This window comes from Bos taurus, chromosome 15 (genome assembly GCF_002263795.3).
Source record: "Bos taurus isolate L1 Dominette 01449 registration number 42190680 breed Hereford chromosome 15, ARS-UCD2.0, whole genome shotgun sequence".
In the NCBI taxonomy this organism is placed as follows: Eukaryota; Metazoa; Chordata; class Mammalia; order Artiodactyla; family Bovidae; genus Bos; species Bos taurus.
In genome coordinates, this window is record NC_037342.1 from 62,379,590 (window position 1) to 62,404,841 (window position 25,252).

Genomic DNA, 25,252 nt, shown 5'->3' on the forward strand with positions numbered 1-25,252 from the left:
CCCCCGTCCCTGGGATTCTCCAGGCAAGAATACTGGAATGGGTTGCCATTTCCTTCTCCAGTGCATGAAAGTGAAAGTGAAGTCGCTCAGTCATGTCCGACTCTTAGCGACCCCATGGACTGCAGCCTCCAGGTTCCTCCGTCCATGGGATTTTTTCCAGGCAAGAGTACTGGAGTGGGGTGCCATTGCCTTCTCCAATTCATACTGCTACTAACTTTATTAAGGCAAAACTCTGAAAATTAAAGACTTGACATTGAATAATTTCTAAAGTATTAGGACTTTAAGAAGAGCAAACCAGTCAGTCCTAAAGGAAATTAATCCTGAATATTAATTGGAGGGACTGATGCTGAAGCTGAAGCTCCAATACTTTGGCCACCTGATGCGAAGAGTTGACTCATTAGAAAAGACCCTGATGCTGGGAAAGACTGAAGGCAAGAGGAGAAGGGAGAGGATGAGATGGTTGGATGGCATTACCAGTTCAATGGACATGAATTTGAGCAAGCTCCAGGAGATGGTGAAGGACAGGGAAGCCTGTGTGCTGCAGTCCATGGGGTTGCAGAGAGTCAGACATGACTGAGCAACAGAACAATAAAGAAATACTTAATTTTAATTCATACTGCTTGCAGTTGAATCAAGGGAAGGTTTTCACAGAATAGGTTGTTGCTTCACAGAATAGGTTGTTCTCTTTTACACTGTAAAACCATTATTTTCAAAACGAAATGAGTTATTAAATGTTGATGTATGATTTAAAAATCTAGAGTCTCTTTCCCAGAAATATTGCCTGAGAGTTTAGTGAAGACTATTCCATTTATTTGATTTTATTGATTATACTAGTTTCTAATTTTTGTCATTCACTGAACCAGACATACATATACACATACTTGGGAAATAGAGTAAAATAGTGTCTCCATGATTTCTCAAAAAGTAAATCATAAAACCCAGATTCAAAGTTGGTTCTTTCTGATTTAAAAATCTCTGTTAGCAGTAATGCTATTCTGTCTCCATTCATGGAGTGCTTAGGGAATTGAAAAATGTACATTAATTATGATGTAAATACATGAAAAAAGATATAGTGTTACTTTTGTAATTAAAAAAAATTAAAGATGAAACCTTTTAAGCCAGAAAATACAAAGTGGTTTTTATTCACTTAGCAACTAAAGTGGTGGGAAATTAACATTTGTCAATTAACCTGATCAATATCAGGTAATATTCCAGGCATTAGACCATGGGCTATCTCATTTATCCTCCAAACAACCCTACAAGAGAAGCAGTATTATCTGCACTTTGTAGGAAACTTGAGGTCAAAGACACTGAACAGCTTTACTACTGTTTAAGTCTGTGAGTGAGTAAAGCTGACACCAAACCCAAGTATCCAAAACCCCCTGCTCTCTTTTCTTTACCAGGCTGTCTCCATTTACTGCTGCAGTAAATGTATAACCCAACAAGAAGCTGGGCACCAGAAAAATTATACCTTGATTAGATATGGGGATGTAGTTTTTTAAATATATTTTAAGAATATTTTTGAGAACTAACAGTTTTACATGGAACAGGAAAATTTATAGATTTTAATTATCAAGGCAGTATTTCATTTCATAGTAGTTAACTGATAATTCATTTATTTCATATTAAACTTAAATGCTTAATTAAATGTAATTAAACTTTAAACATGTAATTAAATTAATTTTGAAAATGGGTACTTTACCATGTGAGATTTATTTTATGAAAAGCATGTGCTCATTTCACTAAAATGAACTTTACTGGTTCATTTATAAAACAATAAAGCTAAGCCTTACACTTGTCCATACTTTTCCTATAATTAAGACTAGAGGATATGGCTGTGTCTATCATGTATGAGGATATAATGTATAATTTTATAATTTCTAAAGGCGCTGTTGAAACCTATAAAGTTTTTTCTTTACAGTAAGAAGAACTGAAGGCCATTTGAAATCTATAATAACTAAAATTACTGGTATATTTGCCAATGGAAAATGTTCATACCTACAGTTTAAACTTTCAAAATAAAGCCTGGTTGTAGAATCTTGAAATGTATTACAATAATATTGCCTAGATAATTTTGTTTTGGTATTTTACTGTTATAAATCTGGTCACCTCAAACATAAAACAATAGAAAAACTGATTTTGAGAATAATTCTAAAACAGTTTACAATTTGTTTTTTTTAATTTGATGTTGTTTTGAGGTAAGCTTTGCTAATAGGTATGTCCAAGCACAGTTCTTTTTCTCTACTAGAAAGATATTGTAATTATTATTTATTCATGAATCTACTAACATACTGCTTAACCTACTATTCTAGACTGAATGTTAGTATTCATCCCATCCACCTCCCCTGCCAAATGCATATGTTGAAACCCTAATCCCCAAAATTTGGAGATAGGGCATTTGGGAGTTAGTTAGATGAGACCTAGGTTTGATCCCTGGGTTGGCAAGATCCCCTGGAGAAGGGAAAGGTGACCCATTCCAGTATTCTGGCCTGGAGAATTTCATGGACTGTATAGTACATGAGGTCGCAAAGAATCAGACATAACTGAGCGACTTTCACTCACTTAGATGATGTCTTGAGGGTGGGGCCCTCGTGTGATAGGATGGTGACCTTAAAAAAGAAAGAGAGACACTGAGTTCTCCACTCTCTCCTTGAGTAAACACCCAGGAAAAGCCATGTGAGCTCACAGCGAGAAGGTGACCATCTGCAACCCAACACTAACCCTGATTCTCACCAGACACCAACCCTGCTGGCACCATGATCTTGGACTTCTAGTCTCCAGAACAGCAATAAAATTAATTCCTGTTGTTTAAGCCACCCAATATTTTGTTCTAGTACCCCAAGCCAACTAATTTACCCACTATATTGTAAAGTGGTACTTTTTAAATTATAAATATATTGAGTCTTTAATACTGAGTTTACATACAGTTGGTAGTAAATAATTGATTTTGTTTTCCTGTGTTTTTTTTTTTGAAATTCAAGATTTTACTTTTACATATCTATGCTAACAGTAGCTGCTGCTGCTGCTGCTAAGTCGCTTCAGTTGTGTCTGACTCTGTGTGACCCCATAGATTGCAGCCCACCAGGCTCTGCCATCCCTGGGATTCTCCAGGCAAGAACACTGGAGTGGGTCGCCATTTCCTTCTCCAATGCATGAAAGTGAAGTCACTCAGTCGAGTGTGACTCTTCATGACCCCATGGACTGCAGCCTACCAGGCTCTTCCATCCATGGGATTTTCCAGTCAAGAGTACTGGAGTGGGGTGCCATTGCCTTCTCCAACAATAGCTAGTAGTAACTAAAAGTTTTGTATTAACTAGAATGAACTAAATTCTAAGAGAACTAGTTATCTTTCTGGGAGAATTTCTAGGAGAAAAACAGTGGAAAGTGGATAGGAATACTATTTACAATTTTAGCAGTCATTTCATTTTTCTTATCCTGCAAAGTCTCTTTACCATAGTAAGTGAAACTTCTAGATAAACCTCTGTAGTATTTTCATAGACAAATCATAGCTGTGTGTTCCCCATATGTTCCTGCTGCTGCTGCTGCTAAGTCGCTTCAGTCATGTCCGACTCTGTGCGACCCCATAGACGGCAACCCAGCAGGCTCCACTGTCCCTGGGATTCTCCAGGCAGGAACACTGGAATGGGTTGCCATTTCCTTCTCCAATGCAGGAAAGTGAAAACTGAAAGGGAAGTCTCTCAGTCGTGTCCGACTCTTTGCGACCCCATGGGCTGCAGCCCACCAGGCTCCTCCATCCATGGGATTTTCCAGGCAAGAGTGCTGGAGTGGGGTGCCATTGCCTTCTCTGCCATATGTTCCTACTAATATTCCTTTGTTTGCACTTTTGTCAAAACACTAATTTCATTACACTTAATTATTTGTTTTGTCTACATTCTTATGTTCCCACTAGGCTTTGGAAATCCTTGAGGAAAAGTTATAATTTTTTTTCATCTATTTATTGTCTGAATCTAGGACACAAGTATTAAGTTGATAGTCAATGAATTAGTGAATCAAAGCATAAAATATAGTTATAACTCAGATTAACTGTAGTCCTGTTCTTAGCACAGAGATTTAGTGGGATGAAACCAATAGCTGAAACATAGCCATGTAAGAGTATATTTTATTTCAAAAATACAGATTTTTTTCTTAGATTGAGAAGCAGAGAACCATAGTATATTTAGAAGTTATAAGTAGAAAATTTACTCACGAAAAAGGAATTTTGGAAGAGAGCTTCTAGGTGAGATTAAAGGTGCATAACAGAATCATAAAGTTACAGAATTAGACTATAAACTACTCTATTCGAAGGATATGTAATAAATGATATAATGATATAAATCTCGGAGCTAAAGAAAATCAAAGATATAAGTGTGAGGAGGAATTTTATCTACCTGTTTATCTGCTGGTGATATAATTAAAGTAAAAAGGTGTTATCTGAAACTGTAGAGAGAGAACTATTATCCTGAACCTCATTTTGACCAATGAAGAGAAATGACTTGCTTATATGTTTACCTTTCTTTCTTCTTTCTGTTCTTCAAGGGGGCCTTTGGGTACATGGAATTTAATTGATCATTCTAGCATTCTAGCATGCTATTTTCATTGGTTGTTTTGGTATCTTCCACCTTATTCCCACATTCCTAATCCCAGTCATCTTGCCCATAGATGTACTCTCTCTTAGTTATGTATTTTATGTATATTCTTTCATATTTCTAGTCTTCCTTCAATAAAGCAGTTGTTGACCCTTGTCTCCCTTGTCTCTTTCCAACAATTGTCTCTCTCCAATTGTTGACCCTTTCTCTGTCCCACTCCCTATATTCAATCTATCGGTAAATCCTGTCAACTATATCTTCAGTATATCCAGATCCTGATCACTTCTTGCATCCCTTACCTCCACCATGCTAAACCTAAGTCACCCATATTTCTTGCCAGGACTCTTGGCATAGCCTCCTAATTAATCTTTCTCCCTGCTTTTTGGTGGCTCCTATTTTTGTGTCCAAAGCAGCCCTCATGAACTTTTTCACATAGTACTGTCCAATAGCACTTTCTTCAAGGATGGAAATTTTCTATGCCTGTACTGTCCAAAATAGCAGCCACAAGCCACATGCAACTAATAATGAGTATTTTCAATATGACATTGAAATTTTTGTTTTATTAGTTCAAGTGTAAGTAGCTATGTGTGACTTCAGTTCAGTTGCTCAGTTATCTCCAACTCTTTGCAACCTCATGGACTACAGCATGACAGCCTTCCCTGTCCATCACCAACTCCTGGAGTTTACTCAAACTCATGTCCATTGAGTCGGTGATGCCATCCAGCCATCTCATCCTCTGTCATCCCCTTCTCCTCCCACCTTCAATCTTTCCCAGCATCAGGGTCTTTTCAAATGAGTCAGTTTGTCCCATTAGGTGGCCAAAGTATTGGAGTTTCATCTTCAGCATCAGTCCTTCCAATGAATATTCAGGACTGATTTCCTTTAGGATGGACTGGCTGGATCTCCTTGCTGTCCAAGAAACTCTCAAGAGTCTTCTCCAACACCACAGTTCAAAAGCATCAATTCTTAGGCACTCAGTTTTCTTTATAGTCCAACTCTCACATCCATACATGACTATTGGAAAAAACACAGCTTTGACTAGATGGACCTTTGTTGGCAAAATAATGTCTCTGCTTTTTAATATGCTGTCTAGATTGGTTATAACTTTCCTTCCAAGGAGCAGTTGCCTTTTAATTTCATGGCTGCAGTCACCATCTGCAGTGATTTTGGAGCTCAGGAAAATAAAGTCTGTCACTGTTTCCATTGTTTCCCCATCTATTTGCCATGAAGTGATGGGACCAGATGCCATGATCTTAGTTTTCTGAATGCTGAGTTTTAAGCCAACTTTTTCACTCTCCTCTTTCACTTTCATCAAGAGGCTCTTTAGTTCTTCTCTTTCTGCCATAAGTGTGGTGTCATCTGCATATCTGAGGTTACTGATATTTCTTTTGGCAATCTTGATTCTAGCTATGTTTCATCCAGTCCAGCATTTCTCATGATGTATTTTGCATATAAGTTAAATAAGCAGGATGACAGTACACCTTGACGTACACCTTTCCCAATTTGGAACCAGTCTGTTGTTCCATGTCCAGTTCTAACTGTTGCTTCTTGACTTGCATACAGATTTCTGAGGAGGCAGGTCAGTTGGCCTGGTATCCCCATCTCTTCAAGAATTTTCCACAGTTTGTTGTGATCCACACAGTCAAAGGCTTTGGCATAGTCAATAAAGCAAAAGTAGATGTTTTTCTGGAACTCTCTTGCTTTTTCAATGATCCAACAGATGTTAGCAATTTGTTTTCTGATTCCTCCGCCTTTTCCAAATCCAGCTTGAACATCTGGAAGTTCACGGTTCACATACTGTTGAAGCCTGGCTTGAAGAATTTTGAGCATTACGTTGCTAGCATGTGAGATGAGTGCAATTGTGCTATAGTTTGAACATTCTTTGGCTTTGCCTTTCTTTGGGATTGGAATGAAAACTGACCTTTTGCAGTCCTGTGGCGACTGCTGAGTTTTCCAAATTTGCTGGCATGTTGAGTGCAGCACTTTCACAGCATCATCTTTTAGGATTTGAAATTGCTCAACAAATTCCATCACCTCCACTAGGTTTGTTCATAATGATGCTTCCCAAGGCCAACTTGATTTCTCATTCCATGTGTGACAAGTACTGTCTTATTAGACAGTACAGTTTCACAGCATTCAGATCAGATCAGATCAGTCGCTCAGTCGTGTCCGACTCTCTGCGACCCCATGAATCGCAGCACGCCAGGCCTCCCTGTCCCTCACCAACTCCCGGAGTTCACTGAGACTCACGTCCATCGAGTCAGTCATGCCATCCAGCCATCTCATCCTCTGTCGTCTCCTTCTCCTCCTGCCCCCAATCCCTCCCAGCATCAGGGTCTTTTCCAAAGAATCAACTCTTCGCATGAGGTGGCCAAAGTACTGGAGTTTCAGCTTTAGCATCATTCCTTCCAAAGAAATCCCAGGGCTGACCTCCTTCAGAATGGACTGGTTGGATCTCCTTTCACTCCAAGGGACTCTCAAGAGTCTTCTCCAACACCACAGTTCAAAAGCATCAATTCTTCGGCGCTCAGCCTTCTTCACAGTCCAACTCTCACATCCATACATGACCACCAGAAAAACCATAGCCTTGACTAGATGGACCTTTGTTGGCAAAGTAATGTCTCTGCTTTTGAATATGCTATCTAGGTTGGTCATAACTTTCCTTCCAAGGAGTAAGCGTCTTTTAATTTCATGGCTGCAGTCACCATCTGTAGTTGATTTTGGAGCCCAGAAAAATAAAGTCTTACACTGTTTCCACTGTTTCCCCATCTATTTCCCATGAAGTGGTGGGACCGGATGCCATGATCTTCATTTTCTGAATGTTGAGCTTTAAGCCAACTTTTTCTCTTATCACTCCTCTGGCTCAAACCTTTAATGACATCCCATCTCACCCAGAATAAAAAACCTATATGCAAACAGAGATCCACAAGGTCTACATGTCCTTACCTAATCTGGTTCCTTGCTGCCTCTCTGATCTCTGATATCATTGTGGTTGTGGAAAGAGTAAAGGGAATATCAAGAATGCTTTTAGACATGAGAACTAGGATAGTGCCATTTACAGGTGTAAGTAAGCATAACCATATATCTAACAATATTTATTGAACACCTTCTCTGGCGTGAATACCTTGTATGCTCCTGAGTACCTTTTATGAGTGTAGAATCATGTTAAGCACTAGGTTTATTGTAGTAAACTGTTATCCTTGACCATTTATAGCATAAGAAAGCATAATTAAAAATATTTTTTTTTAGAATCAGTTCAGTTTAGTTCAGTCACTCAGTTGTGTCCGACTCTTTGCAACCCCATGAATCTCAGCAGCATGCCATGCCTCCCTGTCCATCACCATCTCCCAGAGTTCACTCAAAGTCACATCCATCGAGTCGGTGATGCCATCCAGCCATCTCATCTTCTGTCGTCCCCTTCTCCTCCTGCCCCCAATCCCTCCCAGCGTCAGAGTCTTTTCCAATGAGTCAACTCTTTGCATGAGGTGGCCTAAGTACTGTAGTTTCAGCTTTAGCATCATTCCTTCCAAAGAAATCCCAGGGCTGATCTCCTTCAGAATGGACTGGTTGGATCTCCTTGCAGTCCAAGGGACTCTCAAGAGTCTTCTCCAACATCACAGTTCAAAAGCATCAATTCTTCAGCACTCAGCTTTCTTCACAGTCCAACTCTCACATCCATACATGACCACTGGAAAAACCATAGCCTTGACTAGACGGACCTTCGTTGGCAAAGTAATGTCTCTGCTTTTCAATATGCTATCCACGTTGGTCATAACTTTCCTTCCAGGGAGTAAGCATCTTTTAATTTCATGGCTGCAGTCACCATCTGCGGTGATTTTGGAGCCCCAAAAGATAAAGTCTGAGACTGTTTCCACTGTTTGCCCATCTATTTCCCATGAAGTGATGGGACCAGATGCCATGATCTTCGTTTTCTGAATGTTGAGCTTTAAGCCAACTTTTTCACTCTCCTCTTTCACTTTCATCAAGAGGCTTTTGAGTTCCTCTTCACTTTCTGCCATAAGGGTAGTGTCATCTGCATTTCTGAGGTTATTGATATTTCTCCCGGCAATCTTGATTCCAGCTTATGCTTCTTCCAGTCCAGCATTTCTCATGATGTACTCTGCATATAAGTTAAATAAGCAGGGTGAAAATTAGAATAAGTACAATTTAAAAAAAAATTAATAAAATAAGAAGGGACTTCACTGGTGGTCCAGTGATTAAGACCGCACTTCCAGCACAGGGGGGCACAGGTTCAGTCACTGGTCGGGGAACTAAGATCACACATGCCGTGGGGCACAGCCAAAAAGAAACAAGTAAACAGATAAAGATCTCGTTATGAATTGTGATAAGTAGTATAAAGACAAAGAACACTCTCCATACACTGAGGGGGGGAGGGAATAAACTTTATGTTGTTTTAGGATGAGGCCTTTCTAAAGACCTAAACCTGAGACTTGAAAAAAAATCATAAGAAGAAAAAAGTGGTCTTACAGAGAGCACTAAGCCAAGAAGTTTTCTTGGCTTAGGGAACAGCAGGTGTACTAGGAAAGGAAAGTAACTGGTGTTTTCAAGTACCTGAAAAGCCTAGTTGTTGAAATAGAGTGAGTGATAACAAGTGTTACAAAGATGAGTTCTGAGAAATAGGGTTGATGAGTTCAGAGAAGTAGGCAGGTGTCGTACCATGCTTTAAAAATGTATTCATGAAGGGATATAGGTAGAAGCAGTTTCTACCTATATTCCCTGGGCTTCCCATGGGGCATATATATATAGGGCTTCCCAGGTGGCTTGACAGTAAAGACTCTGCCTTCTAAAGCAAGAGACATGGGTTCGATCCCTGGGTCAGGAAGATCCCCTGGAGAAGGACTGCAGCCCACTCCAGTATTCTTGCCTGGAAAATCCCATGGCAAGAGGAGCCTGATGGGCTGTAGTCCATAGGGCTGCAAAGAGTCAGACACAACTTAGTGACTAAACAGCAACAGCAGTCCTGTTTATATAAAACTTTATATAGCTTTTCCGAAATTCTTTTCTAACAAAAACTCAGTACACATTAACTTAGGTTCTTAAATGTACTTAGTGATATTTGGTAGAAAAAACTCATGAAAGTCTGGAAGCTAAATGCTCGTCTTACACTATGAGATTCAGTATGTATATACATCAGTATTGGAAAGGTTATGAGTGAAATGCCAGAATTAAATAAATAGTCGTAATAACTCTGTTTATGTTTGTTTATTGGTAAAATACTCTTCAGAATCAAATATTTTTATCATCATGCTTCCTAACATCCCACAGTAATTTTTCTCAGTAAAGTAAGAGGGATTGATATAGAGCAGTATCTGAAAGAACATTCGTCAAATTGTTAACAATGTTTACCTTTGAGTGGTGGATTTTGGGGGGTTTTTTTCCTATCCCTTCTATGTTTTATATGTTTGAATTTTTATGATGAAAACATTTTTTTCATAAAGGAAAGGGATTTCAAATAAGTGTGTAAAGTCTAACCCTTTGGGGTTAATATAATGAAATCTTTATATCTCATATCAAACTATATTTCCAAAGAGTTAAAGATTTAAATACAATAAATTAAATTATAAAAGTAATAGAAGAAAATTAAAGAGAGTGTTCCCTAGTGGCTCAGAGGATAAAGCATCTGCCTGCCATCTGGGAGACCTGGGTTCAATCCCTGGGTTGGGAAGATCCCCTGGAGAAGGAAATGGCAACCCACTCCAGTATTCTTTCCTGGAGAATCCCATGGACAAAGGAGCCCGGTGGGCTACAGTCCACAGGGTTGCAAAGAGTCAGACACGACTGAGTGAGTTCACGAGTTCACTAAAAAGAATGTTTAAAATCTTGGAGTGGGGAAATAGCAAACAGTATATCTAGTGATTCTCTTTGGAGGAATCAGAACTCTTTGGAGAAATCTTTGATTCAAAGGAAAGAAAACAATAAATCTGTAACATTTTTTTATTCTTAGATGTGCTTGAAGAATGATGAGGGCATGTCAAAAAGATAAGAAGCCAGCTCAAAAGAACTCCCACTGGCCAAAGAAAAGACAATTTGAGCATCAAAATAAATAAATATAGTAATGGATTGTAACCCATTTAATAAAACAGGAAGTCATGAATATTTATAGACAAAAATGAACAAATAAATACATTATTAACAAACAAGATATTTACATACCCTCAAAGTACCTTGCCACAAAATACTGATGACTAAGAAGGGGACAATATAATTTTATGGTGGAGAAGCCTGGTATACATCACCTTAATCAAATTAAGATCACCAGTAATGGGGCAAATTGAAGTTATGTATCCCCTGATAGCATGAAACAAAAAGAACTCAGCAATACTTCTGTGATATTCCTACCAGGTATTCATAATGTAAACATACCCATGAGGAAACATCAGACAAACCCAAGTTGGGAACATTCTACCAAATGGCTGGCCTGGAATCCTTAAGTGTCAAGATTATAAAAGTCAAGAAAAACGTGAGGAATTTGCAGGTTAAAGGAGGCTGAAGAGACAATTTAGATGTAACACATGATTCTGAATTCAATCCTTTTGCGATGAAGGATGGTACTAGCACAGGTGGCAAAACTTGAATGGGATCTGAAGATTTGGTGGTAGTATCCAATTTCCTAATTATATCAATATCCTAAGTCAGATGGCTATATTATTGTTATATAGGGGAATGTTTTTGTTTGTAGGAATCATACCCCAAGAAGTGATGAGTCATCATGTCAGCAACTTATTCTCCAGTGAAATAGAGAATAAAGATTTTTGTTTTATGTATACAACTTTTCTATAAATTTGAGATTGTTTCAGAATTTTTAAAAGTAAAAATATATGTATATATAGATATATATACTTATACATATTTAGTAAATTAAAGCCATTTTTAAATTAGTAAGAACAAGTTGAGTGCCCTAATACAAAATGGGCAGAAGAAATCAAGAGGCTGTTCTCAAAAAAGATATAGAAATAGCTAAAATAAGGCTAACTAGTAATCAAAGAAATATAAGCAAAAACCAAAGAAATACCAATTTTTCAGCTATTAAATATTTAAAATGATAATGTGTTGTGTTAAAGATAGTGTAGAGAAACAAATGTCACTCATCTTAATTGTACAAGTGTGCATTGTTAAAACAGTTCTAGGAAAGTGTGTCAAAAGTGAGAGTGTACGTTACCATTGTTGCCATCATCCCATTTATAGGAATCAGTAAAATTACTTTTTCTTTGGGAAAAAAATAAAACTACTTCAGCTGATTTTTCAATCTGGACAATCAGCTCTCTTTTCCCTATCCCATTCTTTCCTTTGAGAAAAACACATTTGGAGTTCAATTTCTCCTGATATATAGACTATTAAAAGACTTAACAAGTGAAAACACTTATTAAGATTGTTTACAAAAAAATACATGCACCTCAATCTACATAGTGAAATTATTTTCAGTAACCAAGATATGAAAGCAAGCTAAGTGTCCATTAACAGAAAAGTGGATAAAGAAGATATGATATACATATACAATGAAATATTACTTAGTCATTGAAAATGGAATTTTGCCATTTGCAACATCATGGATGGACCTGGAGAGTATTATGCCTAGTGAAATAAGTCAGAGAAAGACAAATACTATGTTATCACTTATGCATGGGATCTAAAAAATAAAATGAATGAATAAAGCAAAGCAGCAACAGACTCTCAGGTATAGAGCACAAACTAGTGGTTACCGGTTGGGAGAGGGAAGGGAGGAGGGGCAGGATAAGGATAGGGGATTAAAAAGTACAAACTACTATGTATAAAATAAATAAGCTATGCAGAAACCCCATACAAGCATTTGAGTTTACTGAGACCACTGTACTGTTGGCTACCATCTCTCACCTGCCTTGATAAACTCTTTCAGCTAATTAACCATCTTGATCCATGGTCAGCTTTAATCTTCACTTCCTTGCCCTTCTCTTGCTTTGTCTCACTTTCTCAGCAAAACTACTATTCTAGTTAAATGGTACTCTGACTGAAAAGACAGAAAGTGGTGGTTGTAGGGAGAAGAGTATATGAACTGAGATTATACAAGGATAGCAGTTATTGATGATGACAAGATCTAGGGTATGACCATGGAAATGGATATTAGAGGTTGAATGGAGACAAGATTGTTGGAAGAGAGATGGTCAAGAAACTGAAAGGCCAGGGTGTTTGAAAGATGAGTAATGACACAAAGTTGGAGAGATGACAGCAGAAAAGATGGGTAGTAGGAGACATAATCCAGTGACTTTTTTATATCAATAATTAGTGCAGATCAGACTAATTGAACTGAATTATTTTTCGTGAAGGATCATAACCATTCTCAGCAGTGCCCCTGTCAGTCAGTGGGTTGTTTCAAGATGCATACAGTTCTTCTATCTTCATGATCTTAGTACTTTCCCAGCTGTGGTCCAGAGGTCTGTGCTGGCCACAGCCCACCTTTGTTCCCTTAACACATTCCTGGTCTCTTTATGTTCTCTTAATTGAGTATCCATGGTGAAGAGAATCAAACTCAATGTCCTTAGGCAAAAAGCATCAGAAAAGAAAAATCAATAAATGACATCCTTCAGTGTAATAATAATGGAATTTTTAACTTGAAAATTACTTGTGAGTAGACTTCACAGTCTTTATAGCCACATGCAAATTGTATGCTAATATAACTTTAGCTCAGCAAACTGTTTTACACAGTTAGTTGAAACATTTGATATTGTGCCTACAGCCTTACAAGTATGTCTCACCTTTTGTCATAGATGAATACCTGAAATATATGTATAAATAGTTTTTTGGTAATACAAATTATATTTTCTCAGTGATTTGCATAATATCAAAAATGCTTCATCTTTAGTTTAAGTCAATCATAATTGATAGTTATAATAGTTTCTCTTCTTAAGAAGTAGTTAACATCAGTATTTAAATGCACCAGAAGTTCTTTTAAAAAGCTAACAGTGAATCATTTTAATGAGGAAAGTCATTCTTAAAATAGAAAAGAAAATTAATCCTTGAATCATGTAATTTTAAGTTAGAATGGACAACAGAGATTATCTAGTATGCTCCTTTGGTTTACAGATGAGAAAATTTCAAAGTTCAGAACAGAAAATGTAAAGAATTGGCCTCAAATCACGTATTCTGCTCCAGTTGCTGGTACAGATAGAACTAGAACCCAGATCTTGAGCACACTTTCCATTGTGCTATACTGGTACCTAGTTTCTATATTTGTAAATATGTGCTTTTCAATATTGAATTTTCTTTACAAACCATCAGATCAGATCAGTCGCTCAGTCGTGTCCGACTCTTTGCGACCACATGAATCGCAGCACGCCAGGCCTCCCTGTCCATCACCAACTCCCGGAGTTCACTCAGACTCACGTCCATCGAGTCAGTGATGCCATCCAGCCATCTCATCCTCTGTCGTCCCCTTCTCCTCCTGCCCCCAATCCCTCCCAGCATCAGAGTCTTTTTCCAGTGAGTCAACTCTTCGCATGAGGTGGCCAAAGTACTGGCGTTTCAGCTTTAGCATCATTCCTTCCAAAGAAATCCCAGGGCTGATCTCCTTCAGAATGGACTGGTTGGATCTCCTTGCAGTCCATACACCGAGTTAATACAAGGCCTTCCTATTGGTAAAGTCCTCACCAATGCAACTAAAAGAAAAATACCTTCCTATGACAGGTGGCTCAGTGGTAAAGAATCTTCCTGCCATCGCAGGAGCTGCAGGAGACATGGGCTTGATCCCTGGGTCGGAAGATCCCCTGGAGAAGGAAATGGGAACCCATTCCAGTATTCTTGCCTGGAGAATCCAATGGAGCCTGGCATGCTATAGTCCATGGGGTCACAAGAAGTCAGACACAATTGAGTAGGCACACCCATATATATGACTGTATATCTGAATACTTTGACTGTGTTGAATTGAGCCATGTTCAAACCTCATCTGTATTTAGATCCAGAGACTTTTCATTGATTCTGGACCTCACTCTAGTTTAACCAAAAGAACTTGAAGTTTTAGAAAACTTGAATTTTAGGTGCCACTTCTGTTACTTAATTGTTGTACAGCCATGGTCAAATTACTTAGTCTCTAATGGGTCTTAATGTTCTCAACCATAAAATGGAGTTAATGGCTGTATTTGCCTCACAAAGTTACCATAATGATCAAATGATGTGACAGTGATGCAAAAGGTTTTTGAATATTTAATGTGCCAGATACTTTGCCAGTTGATATATCATATTTATTATCTAAGCGTTAACTTTCACTTATCAACTAGTTAATTTCACATATACTGATTTTATTTTGTAATGTTTTTTCACAGATAAAATCTTATCTCCTGTTACCTAAGCTTTTTTGTTGTTGATACATTTATTCTTTGATCACATTAAGACCTCTGTAGTATTCCTTTGTTCGTTGTTTGATAAGGTAATTATGTATTATTTATTATCTGATTACCAGATTTATTTTCTAGATATATATCTGATTTTTTTACAGTAGTATTTTTTATCTTTCTCAATTAGATTAAATGACAAAATTACCTTTCTCAGGAAAACTAATGCCATTTCTTGATATAAATTACAGTTCTCTGATGCAAATATGCTTTGGACCTATTGCTGAAAATTGGGGGAGGATGGACATTGATAAGGCATGAAAGGCTCATGTGTTTTGTCAACTTTTTAAAGATGTTAACTTGGGCATCAGCATATAGGTTTACATTGGGTAATTGGGCCCCTTTTGTCCATATTTGTTTTATTAAGATAAAGAAATTCCTATCAGACAGCATGGTAATACCAGATACATAAACAATGCACCTGGACAATTTTTTAACTAAAGAAAATTTTAAATGCCCTATATTTTAAAGGTAAAGTTAAAATTCTAATTTTTAATAATTTTTGTACTGTTGTAGGACGGGGGAGCCTGGTGGGCTGCCGTCTATGGGGTCGCACAGAGTCTGACATGACTGAAGCGACTTAGCAGCAGCAGCAGCGTAGTTTTAAAGACATTGTAGAATTTCATGATAGGTAATTTTACTATGAAAGTTATCAAAAATTATGAAAATCAGGCAAAATAATATATGTGATTTGAAATGTGCTGCTTGTGGGATATGTTGTACATACCATGATAACTTACCTTTGTTAAATGTTTGGAAACAATAAGGAAGCCAGGGTCATATTTGTAACTGGATTTACTTCTTAACAACTGTTTTATGAGTTACTAGACTGCTGAACAAATAAAAAGGCAACATCCTCAAAATTTAAAAAGAGGTTTAATAAAAAAAATTTAGATGACACAAGAAATATTTATTTTCAGTAAAAAATGTATTACTATAAAATATTGTTGACAAGGACTTGTATCTCATGAAGATTAACAATACTTAGTATTTTAATGTTAATATTATATAAACTAGTTCAGTTTTATAAGTCCTAATCCATGTATCTAAAAATGAATATCCTCAGTATACCTAAATGTATGATTTTTTTCCCATTGATCAAAGTGTTTATTTTCCTAGAAATCTTACTAGTTTGGAGAAATTTATTTTATTATAATCTTCTAATCACTGTTAGTGATTGGATTATGTATGTCAATGTGAAATAAGAAAAAAGACTAAGGCATACTTGGCTTTATGTCTTGTTTTTGTTCTCATACCAGAAGAACCACTGTCTCCAAACCATTGAAGATCTACTATAGTTATCTTATCAAGCTGTGAAAAGATGAAATGGATAAATGGTAGCAACTAAAATTAAAAAAGTAATTTATGTATGTGGTATTTAGTAATGGGCCTTTTAGACACCAAATTTACTACCAAATACTTGAAGCAGATTTTATTATCGAACAACTTAGGGCAGAGGGAAAAATACTTGAGAAACTTTTTGAATTTATGAAATAATAATGGTCTTAGGTAGATTCATTATTGGTGGATTAGGATACACTGGATATGTTTCTGATCCACCCTCCTTTAACCCATAGTGACTTTCGTCAAATGATTGGCTGGAATTCATTTCATAATAAAATCTTGGAGCAGATTGTAGCCGCTGAAGCTAATTGACCCAGATAGAAATTGAATCTGTTGTGTTCAAACAAAAACACTGTTCTAATAGTTGGACTCGCTAGGACAAATACGTGTTAAGATGAGAAATAGTCACATCGTTGTCCTTGTGGAATATGATTATTTATAGACACATTTCCTCACTCTAATTTTGTTAGGGTAGAAAAATATCTCCTTCGTTTAATCCATTGTATTTTCATTGAAAATGGAGAAATAAGTGTATGAGAAGTACTTGTATTGCCAAATCCTTCAATTGGAGTAATACTTGTTTTGCACAGAACACCATTGTCTTCTCTTGGTTTTCTTTTGTTGTTGTTATTAGAGATGTACTTTTAAACTGGGTGTGACTGTTCAATAAAACGTTTACAAAGATGTGCATATATTTTTGCTGAACCACTTATCATTAATTTTGTGCACATTTATTTAAATGGTTTGCTGCATTTCCTAGCTTCTTAAGAGTATTCTTTAATGTTACCTGAATGCTTCAAATTATATTTTCTTCTGTCCTATGGCGGGCACTTCTACCTATATGATCACTTTACTTAAGATCACAGTAAAGCAAATGCTTTTGTATTTTTAAGATCACCCACAGCTTCTACAGTATTAGGCACTTCAGTTTTTATGAAATTGTGATGTTCAGAATTTCATCTGGAGAAGGCAATGGCACCCCACTCCAGTACTCTTGCCTGGAAAATCCCATGGACGGAGGAGCCTGGTAGGCTGCAGTCCATGGGGTCGCTAAGAGTCAGACACAACTGAGCGACTTCACTTCCACTTTTCTCTTTCATGCACTGGAGAGGGAAGTGGCAACCCACTCCAGTGTTCTTGCCTGCAGAATCCCAGGGACGACGGAGCCTGGTGGGCTGCCATCTATGGGGTCGCACAGAGTCGGACACGACTGAAGTGACTTAGCATAGCATAGCATAGAATTTCATCATCATCTCATTTTATCAGACATAGCACACAAGTTGTCCATCATGAAGAATCTTAAATTCAGTTAGTATTTAAGCAGATTTTCTTAACTCTTATTAAATTTTTGTTATGTTTCATAGCACTTGTAAAATATTTTTAAATAGTAACATTAATGCTACTATTCATATAGGAAATAGTTTATCCTCTTAAATTTTTATATTTTCGTTGTCTTTTTAAAAACAAAAGTGGAGTTTATATCCACTTGTCTTCTTTGTCTTAAAACATTGTTTTTGAATTAGTATTATTTTTGCAATTTTGTTCTAAGAATATTAAAACTTTGATGGAAGATAAACTCAGGTGATCAGGATGTTGATTCAGGTGTACTTGGCATAGCAGTTCATTAACTATGTGTTAATTATCCATGATTACTCCTGAAAAGCTATAGTGGCTTCATCTTTTAGGTTGCTTCATTAAATCATTAATTTTCTTGGTGGTAACTAAGCCTGACATAAAATTAAGTCATCTCAGTCTCCACAGATTTTTATCTTCCCATGATGTCAAGAGCATTGAGTTAGTTAATATAGAGTAATGCAATTTATTCCATGCATATACTGACTTTTTATTTTAGAATTATTTATATTATTTTGGCTTATCTGATATTTAAGTATAATCTCATAAATGTGTATCTTTTAATTAATCATTTAATGTTGTAGCTTACAATTTGTATTTGCTGTGTAATAAGCCCATTTATGTATTTGAACCACTTCTTATCAACAGTTCTTTGACCCCTGGCTACATGAAGCTGCTACAGTTTATCCAGAACATTATTTATAAGGAAGGATTTGATGGATCCAATCCCCAGGTATTGAGAAACTTCAAAACCTTTTTATAATCATGTATGTAATGTTGTTTTTAAACTCTCTAGGGCTAGAACCAGAAGGGCTTAGAATAATCAACAGTGAGCAAGCTGTTTCTAAACACAGAGCATGTAAATAAGCAGAATACATGCAGCCTTAGTTTGACTATAAATGTGTGCTTTGAATTTTTGCTAAGTTCTCAGTGGATACACAGAAAATGTTCATATGCATTGTCAACATGAATTACTTTTAAATATGTATTTGTAGTGCCTGAAATTAATAAATAACATAGCTTGAAAATTACTGTTAAATTTGCAGGACTTGTATTTTTCTATCTTAATTTTTTACAGTTATGTCACTCAGGCCTTAATTTTGAATTACGAGGTTCAAGATTTTATTTATTATATTATGCTTTGAGTTGTCTCATTGCATAAAATATGCATTTTTTATTTGCTACATTAAAATATTTTATATCTTAACTATTTCTCTGTAGCTCTATTTTTTAAAATTTCCTCTGGATTCCTACCATTAAAAATGTTCCAGTTAGTTTAACTTGAACAAAATGAGGGAAATTTTATTTCTAGATATCATGCCTTTCACAATTCTTCCTCAGTGATTTTAATTGCTATTGCTGCTAAAAGATTTGCATTTCATTTATATTATTTTAGCAGAATTATTTCCAGAGCACCATTATTTTTGTTGAAGAAGACAAAAAAGCCACAAGTCTTATTTTTGGCATTATTAACCACACTTGCTCTTAATTCGTATCATAGATTTTTAAATATTCTTTAGCTTTATTGCTATATTTAACACATTGTCCATGGCAAAAGAAATACTTTTAGAATCTGTTTTGATCATCAGTTTAATAGCAGGTTGAAAACATTTATGTGTGTATGGTGAGGCACACATTCATTTATAGATGGTCTTTCATGAATGTTACAGTTTTTGTGACAGCCCTTGGTGTTTAGTACAGTTTTATTTTGGTCGTTGTTGCTCCATTTTTGGTCTAGCTAAGATTTATGGGCTCCATGTCTTCTCTTTGGTGGCAGTGCCCGTCTGGAGAGGTAAATTGGTCCCTGACAGACACCTCTCCCCACGCGCTCTGGTAACTATGGAAACAGGCATGTCATAACAGTTCCTGTGGTACATTGTGCAGAGCTGCTGCTCTTGTAGGATGACACATCTTCTAAGAGCAGGAAATTTTATAGAATGCAAAAAAAGCAAAGGCAATAAATACCCTCATACTTAGATATATAAGTATGTACACACACACACATCCAAAAAACCCTTAAAAGTAAGCTATTATTAGGATGGAATGGAAAGCTTTTCTTACTTGTTTCTTTGAATATGAATTAACACCATTTTAAGTAAATGATATTTTATGAACATTAATAGACAACAAACTCTGTAACTTTCATAAAGATTAAACAGGGTTGAGAAATACATTTTTATGGTGAGTACCAGGAATGCTAAAAAATAATTTTAATTAAATATGCCAATAAGTTATTATAAATATATTTCCTGTTTTATTGGAACTAAAATATAGTTAGTGAATTTGTATATTTTTGAATTATGGATTACATCATTTGCTAAATTACCTGGTCTGTTTATCTGTCTCAGAAACTTTAGATGACTTCCAGAAGCCACAAAAATACATCTATCAGGCACTACTTCAAAAAATATTATTCCTGAGTCAAAATAATATCCTGACACTGAAGTAAATCCTACTTTTTAAAAGGATATTTTCATCTTACTTTCTCTGTCACAGCATTTTCAAATAAACTAGTTGGGAGTCAACAAATGGACTCTAAGAAGCAGAATATTATATACTACTGTATAATTAATACTGGTAGTAAGTAAAGTATTGTAGCTTATCTGTAAAGATATTTGGAGTGGGAACATTTACAAATTGCTGTCATAATTTTATTTTTCATTTTCAGATATCTAAGAAATAATACAACAAGTGAAATTTGAACATTGATTTTTATTTAGAGTATCAGATTAACTATTTTAGATCTTCTCAAAGGAATAAGTTTATTTATTGTTCAGCTGTCAGCAAAAGTTTATTTTTTTAATTTTATTATGCTCACAGTATGCCCCATTATTATATGGTATAGCAAGGAATTATATGTTCCAAACAACACAGGAAATTTGTAACTCAGCCTTTGTTTTTACAATACTGTCATATTTTTAAAACTATAAATGTATTATCTCTGCTAAGTATTATGCTCAATTATGTTCTAATGTGCTATGTACCTGCTTCACTTTATCTATCACTCATTCATTCTCTGGCTTAATCTTTTCATTCTTCCTATACGTGTATATCAGTGTAACTGTCAAAGTCACTAAACTGTGGTTGTCCTGATCCTGCACCTGACAGCAATTTTGTTATAAACTTGTATAAACTTTTTGATACAACAGTAGTAGGTAATGATGACTGTGGGTTAAAATACCGCTGACCTTTCTGAAATGTTGACAGGGTACACAGTATGATGCTGCTCTCCTTTTACCATCAGATTTCATTCTAATATCTAGATTTTGTTTGGGAATTTTTTTTCCAGGTTGCTCATTCTTTTAGGTGTCTAACTTATGCTATAGATCATGAGATAGCAAGTTTGGGGATGAGAATATGAACCTTACTCTTGCCATTTTGTTTGAATTCTGAGTTTCTAAGTAATACAGAAAAATGAATAACCTGTTATATTTCACAGATACTTCACAGGAACTCATCAGAAATTTATTTATACTTCTAACATATACTACATTATTTTATTCAATACAGAAACACAAAGAAAGCATTTTTTATGGACTGTTGAGGATCACAACCTAGGGTATCATATTGTCGTCATAACCCTCAAGGCAAGCAGAAAGGAAACTGACCCAACAGCCTTGATATTGTCATTGTGCCGTAGGTCCTTGAAGTCAAAAAGTTTTTCTCAAATGTGCTTAGACTAAATTCTTCCGTTTTAAATTTCATTCTCATAGTTTTATACAGGCTGTTGTGTCACTTTATATATTTGAGGAATTATATAGTCTCATAGGGGCTTCTGAGGTTGCTCAGTGGTAAAGAATCTGCCTGCCAGTGTAGGAGACACGAGAGACTTGGATTCGAACCCTGGGTTGGGACGATCCCCTGGAGGAGGAAATGGCCTCCCACTCCTGTATTTTTGCCTGGAGAATCCCAAGACAGAGGAGGCTGGTAGGCTACAGTCCATGGGGTCGCAAAGAGTCAGACAGAGCTAAGCACACACGCAGGCATGCATAGGCTCATAGAGAAATCTTCTGTTCTATCCTTTTTTTTTTTTAGAGATGAGAAAACTAGGACCTAAGTAACGTAAGTGTTTTGTCCAAAATCATGCATAGCTATACAGTGCATATTTAAAAGCCTCTGTTTTACCTATCTTACTAACTACTGTCTTCTTAGTTTTTCCTCTTGTAACATTTCAATGTTTTATTCATTTTCCCTACTTGCTTTTATCAATAAATCATCCTTGAAAAGGAATACACAAAATCACTTTCATAAATTTTATTAATGGCATTTTATAGCAATAGCATGTTTAGGATCTTGTTTCATCAGAAATCGGTTCTAAAGAGGCATGTTCCAAATCTTTGCTTTAGAAAAATAAATCTTATTTTTCCTGTTAGAATTGTAATGATTTTCCAGTTATTTCAATGTGCCAGGTTTTGCTAATAGCTCCTTCCTTTGCCTGGAAATTTTGCTGAATTGCTGAGGAAAGCATTTGCAAAACATTTGTCTGGTTAGAATAACCCAAACAGTAAGATTTATTATAAACATATCTGCTGGCAGACATTTATTGACATTCAAATTAGGTTTTACTTAATGGTTTTTCAATGCTCTTTTCCCAAGAAATATCATTAACTGTTATTCTCACCTTAATGTCAATGGGCTCAAGTTCTAAATGTTCACCTGTTTTGTGAAAAGTGTCAAATTATCATAAAAGTAGCTTCAAGAAGAAAAAATTGAGGCAAGTACAAAATGTTAAACACCAAAAAATACATTTTTAAACTTTTTCCAAACAGAATAGTAAGCAATTAACGTGATAGAATTCATCTGAGAAATAGTGAGCACTCTGTAGTTTGTTGTAAAACAGAATTTTATAATACTAAGAATGGCTTGTGCAAATTCTAGTTTAGATTCTCCTTATTTTTATCTGTGATTTGTTATGTATTACTTTAATTGCCTCAAACATAATTCTTAGAGTAGTCACTGTTAAAATTTAGAAACAATTAAAGGTTTAAGGCCTGTGATACTCAATTTTTCAAAAGGAAAAAGCACAAGAAAAAAATAGTTCTGCTATTTTTTATAGTATCATAATCTGAAAGATCTCCTTTATATTGCCTTATTATTGATACTACATGAAGTTTTTTCCCACATCTGTTGACATTATCTCTCAGATCTGTTTTGAATAAAAATAAGAACTGGCAGATAAAAGTAAAAGAGGTATCCTGTCATTTACTAAAACTTAATGTGTTTACTTCTCTCTCACTTTCCCTTAGAAAAAACAGAAAAACATTTTAAGAATAGGAATCCAGAATCTTGGTTCACCTTTGTGGGGAGATGATATTTGCTGTACAGAAAACTGTGACACGAGTCACAGCCTCACGAAGTTCCTCTATATACTCCGTGGGCTTCTGCGAACCTCTCTTTCAGCTTGTATCATTACAATGCCAACACACCTTATCCAGGTAAGAATTGCCCAAAACTGCTTTCTCCCAACTCATGGGTCATTGTTAAAGAGCAGTATATAAATGCTTTATAAATTATTTTCACGTGCCGTTTGTGTAAAAGAGATTTTAGATGCTTAAAATGCCAAAGCAGCAAGATATCTTTTAAGATTATTCAGTTCTTTAGTATCTATGGTTTTAATATACAGTGAGTATATGGTAACTTCATCTTTACTAATTTTATTATAATTTTTCTTGAATTTATTGTAAACTTGCTAATATCATTGTGACATGAGGTTAATTTTGCTGCAGTATCTTTTCATTGATCATAAAACCAATCTGAATATAGATCTTGAAGAGATATTTTTACACCTATGTATCAGCAGCATTATTCACAAGACCTAAAATATAGAAGCAGCCTGACTATTCACTGACAGCTGAATAGATAAGCAAAATGTGGCGTATCCATACAACAGGTTATTATTCAACCCTAAAAAGGAAGGAGATTCTGATGTGTGTTACAACAGGAGTAAATCTTGAGGACATTTTGTTAAGTGAAATAAATCAGTCACTGAAAGATAAATACTGTGAATCCATTTATATGACGTACTTAGAGTGGTCAAAATTATGGAGACAGAAATTAGAATGGTGGTTGCCAGGAGCTGACGGCAGGAGAGGATGAGGACTTATTGTTTAATGGGTATAGAGTTTCAGTTTTAGAAAATGGAAAGAGTTCTGGAGATAGCTGGTGGTGATGGTAACACATTATGAATGTATTTAATACCACTTAACTATACACTTTAAAATGGTTAAAATGGTAAATTTTACATTATATATATTTTACCATAGTAAAAAAAATGGGGACGAAAGAAGCTGATCTGCATAAGAGTGGTCCCTTTCTTGCCTCTTGTTCAGATATGTGTGTGTGTGTATAAATTATTCTGAAGCTATACTCTCAGAAAAAGAAACCGATCTCCCCAGGGAAAGAAGGGTCTTTGTAAGATTTCTTCATCGGTTCAAAAAAGTTCTTTTCCTAAGAGTATTCAAATGGCAAGTTTGGAAGTATTTCTACAGTGAGTGTGTGTGTATGCGTGTGCAGTATACACATATACACTATGTGTGTGTATAAATATAAACTGCAACATGATACTAGAAATAACTGAAATATCTGCTGTAATGAAGGGAATGTGAAAGTCAAAATAACTAAATCACTGAAATCACTAAATCTTTTCTGATGAACATAATAAAACATTTTGATTTGGAGTAAACTATAGCAGAGAAGTTTTGAGGTTTGTTTTACTTCTCTAAGACACAGCAATTATAACAATGAGAGTAACCAGCAAGCGCTTTAGGTCAGTACCTAACAATTCTTATGGAATTTTTAAGTAAATGCTATTATTGTCTCCATTTTACTTATAAGGAAACTGAAGTAAAGAGAAATTAAGAAATTAGATCAAAGTTAAATACTTGAAAAACTATAATTAGAACCCAGAAAATCAGATTCTAGAATCATAGGAAAATAAGGGTTCACCTAAGCTAGGCTCCTGTCCTTGGATATGTTAAGCATTATCCCTGTTTTACAACTGAGATCTGAACTTAAATGACATATTCAAGCAAGTCAAAGAAACAAGGACTATATACTTGGTGACACTCCAGAGGTCCATGAGAACTTTACATTTAGTTAAATTAACAGAAATATAACAGATATAGTTGAAATTTGGAGGTCTATAAGAAGTCTAGTGCTTGAATAAGAATAGACATATAAATTAACAGAATAGAATTGAGAGTTTAGAAATAGACCCAGGCATCTATGCTCAACCAGTTTTCAACAAGGGCGCCAAGACCATTCAACAGGAAGAGAACAGCTTTTGAACAACTGGCAAGACCACTTGATAGCTATAGACAAAAGAATGAACTTTGGACCCTTACCTCATGTCATACACACAAAATAATTCAGAATGAATCACAGACTTAAATTTAAGAACCAAAACAATTATGAAACAAATATATGTATATATGTGATTTTAAAATTTATTCCAAGGGTGCCTATGCAATAAAGAAGAAAAAGAAAAAAAAAATTTTAAGCCATTTTTGGTAGTGATCATTCTTGCTTTTTCGAGAAGAGATTCCAAACCTGTTGTGAATGTTTGTGACAGTGATTCCTCTAAGCCTC

General features: G+C 35.7%; 1 protein-coding gene across 3 annotated transcripts in view; it reads left to right on the forward strand.

Annotated features, from left to right (window-relative positions):
- The window catches only part of ELP4 (elongator acetyltransferase complex subunit 4), a 257,443-nt gene that overhangs the window by 83,079 nt on the left and 149,112 nt on the right, over positions 1-25,252 (forward strand). For all 3 annotated transcript variants that reach the window (NM_001038684.2, XM_059874954.1, XM_010812747.4), the window contains exons 6-7: positions 18,314-18,398; positions 22,912-23,100. In NM_001038684.2, coding sequence (NP_001033773.1) covers positions 18,314-18,398; positions 22,912-23,100 — 274 coding nt within the window. The remainder of the gene's footprint in view (positions 1-18,313; positions 18,399-22,911; positions 23,101-25,252) is intronic.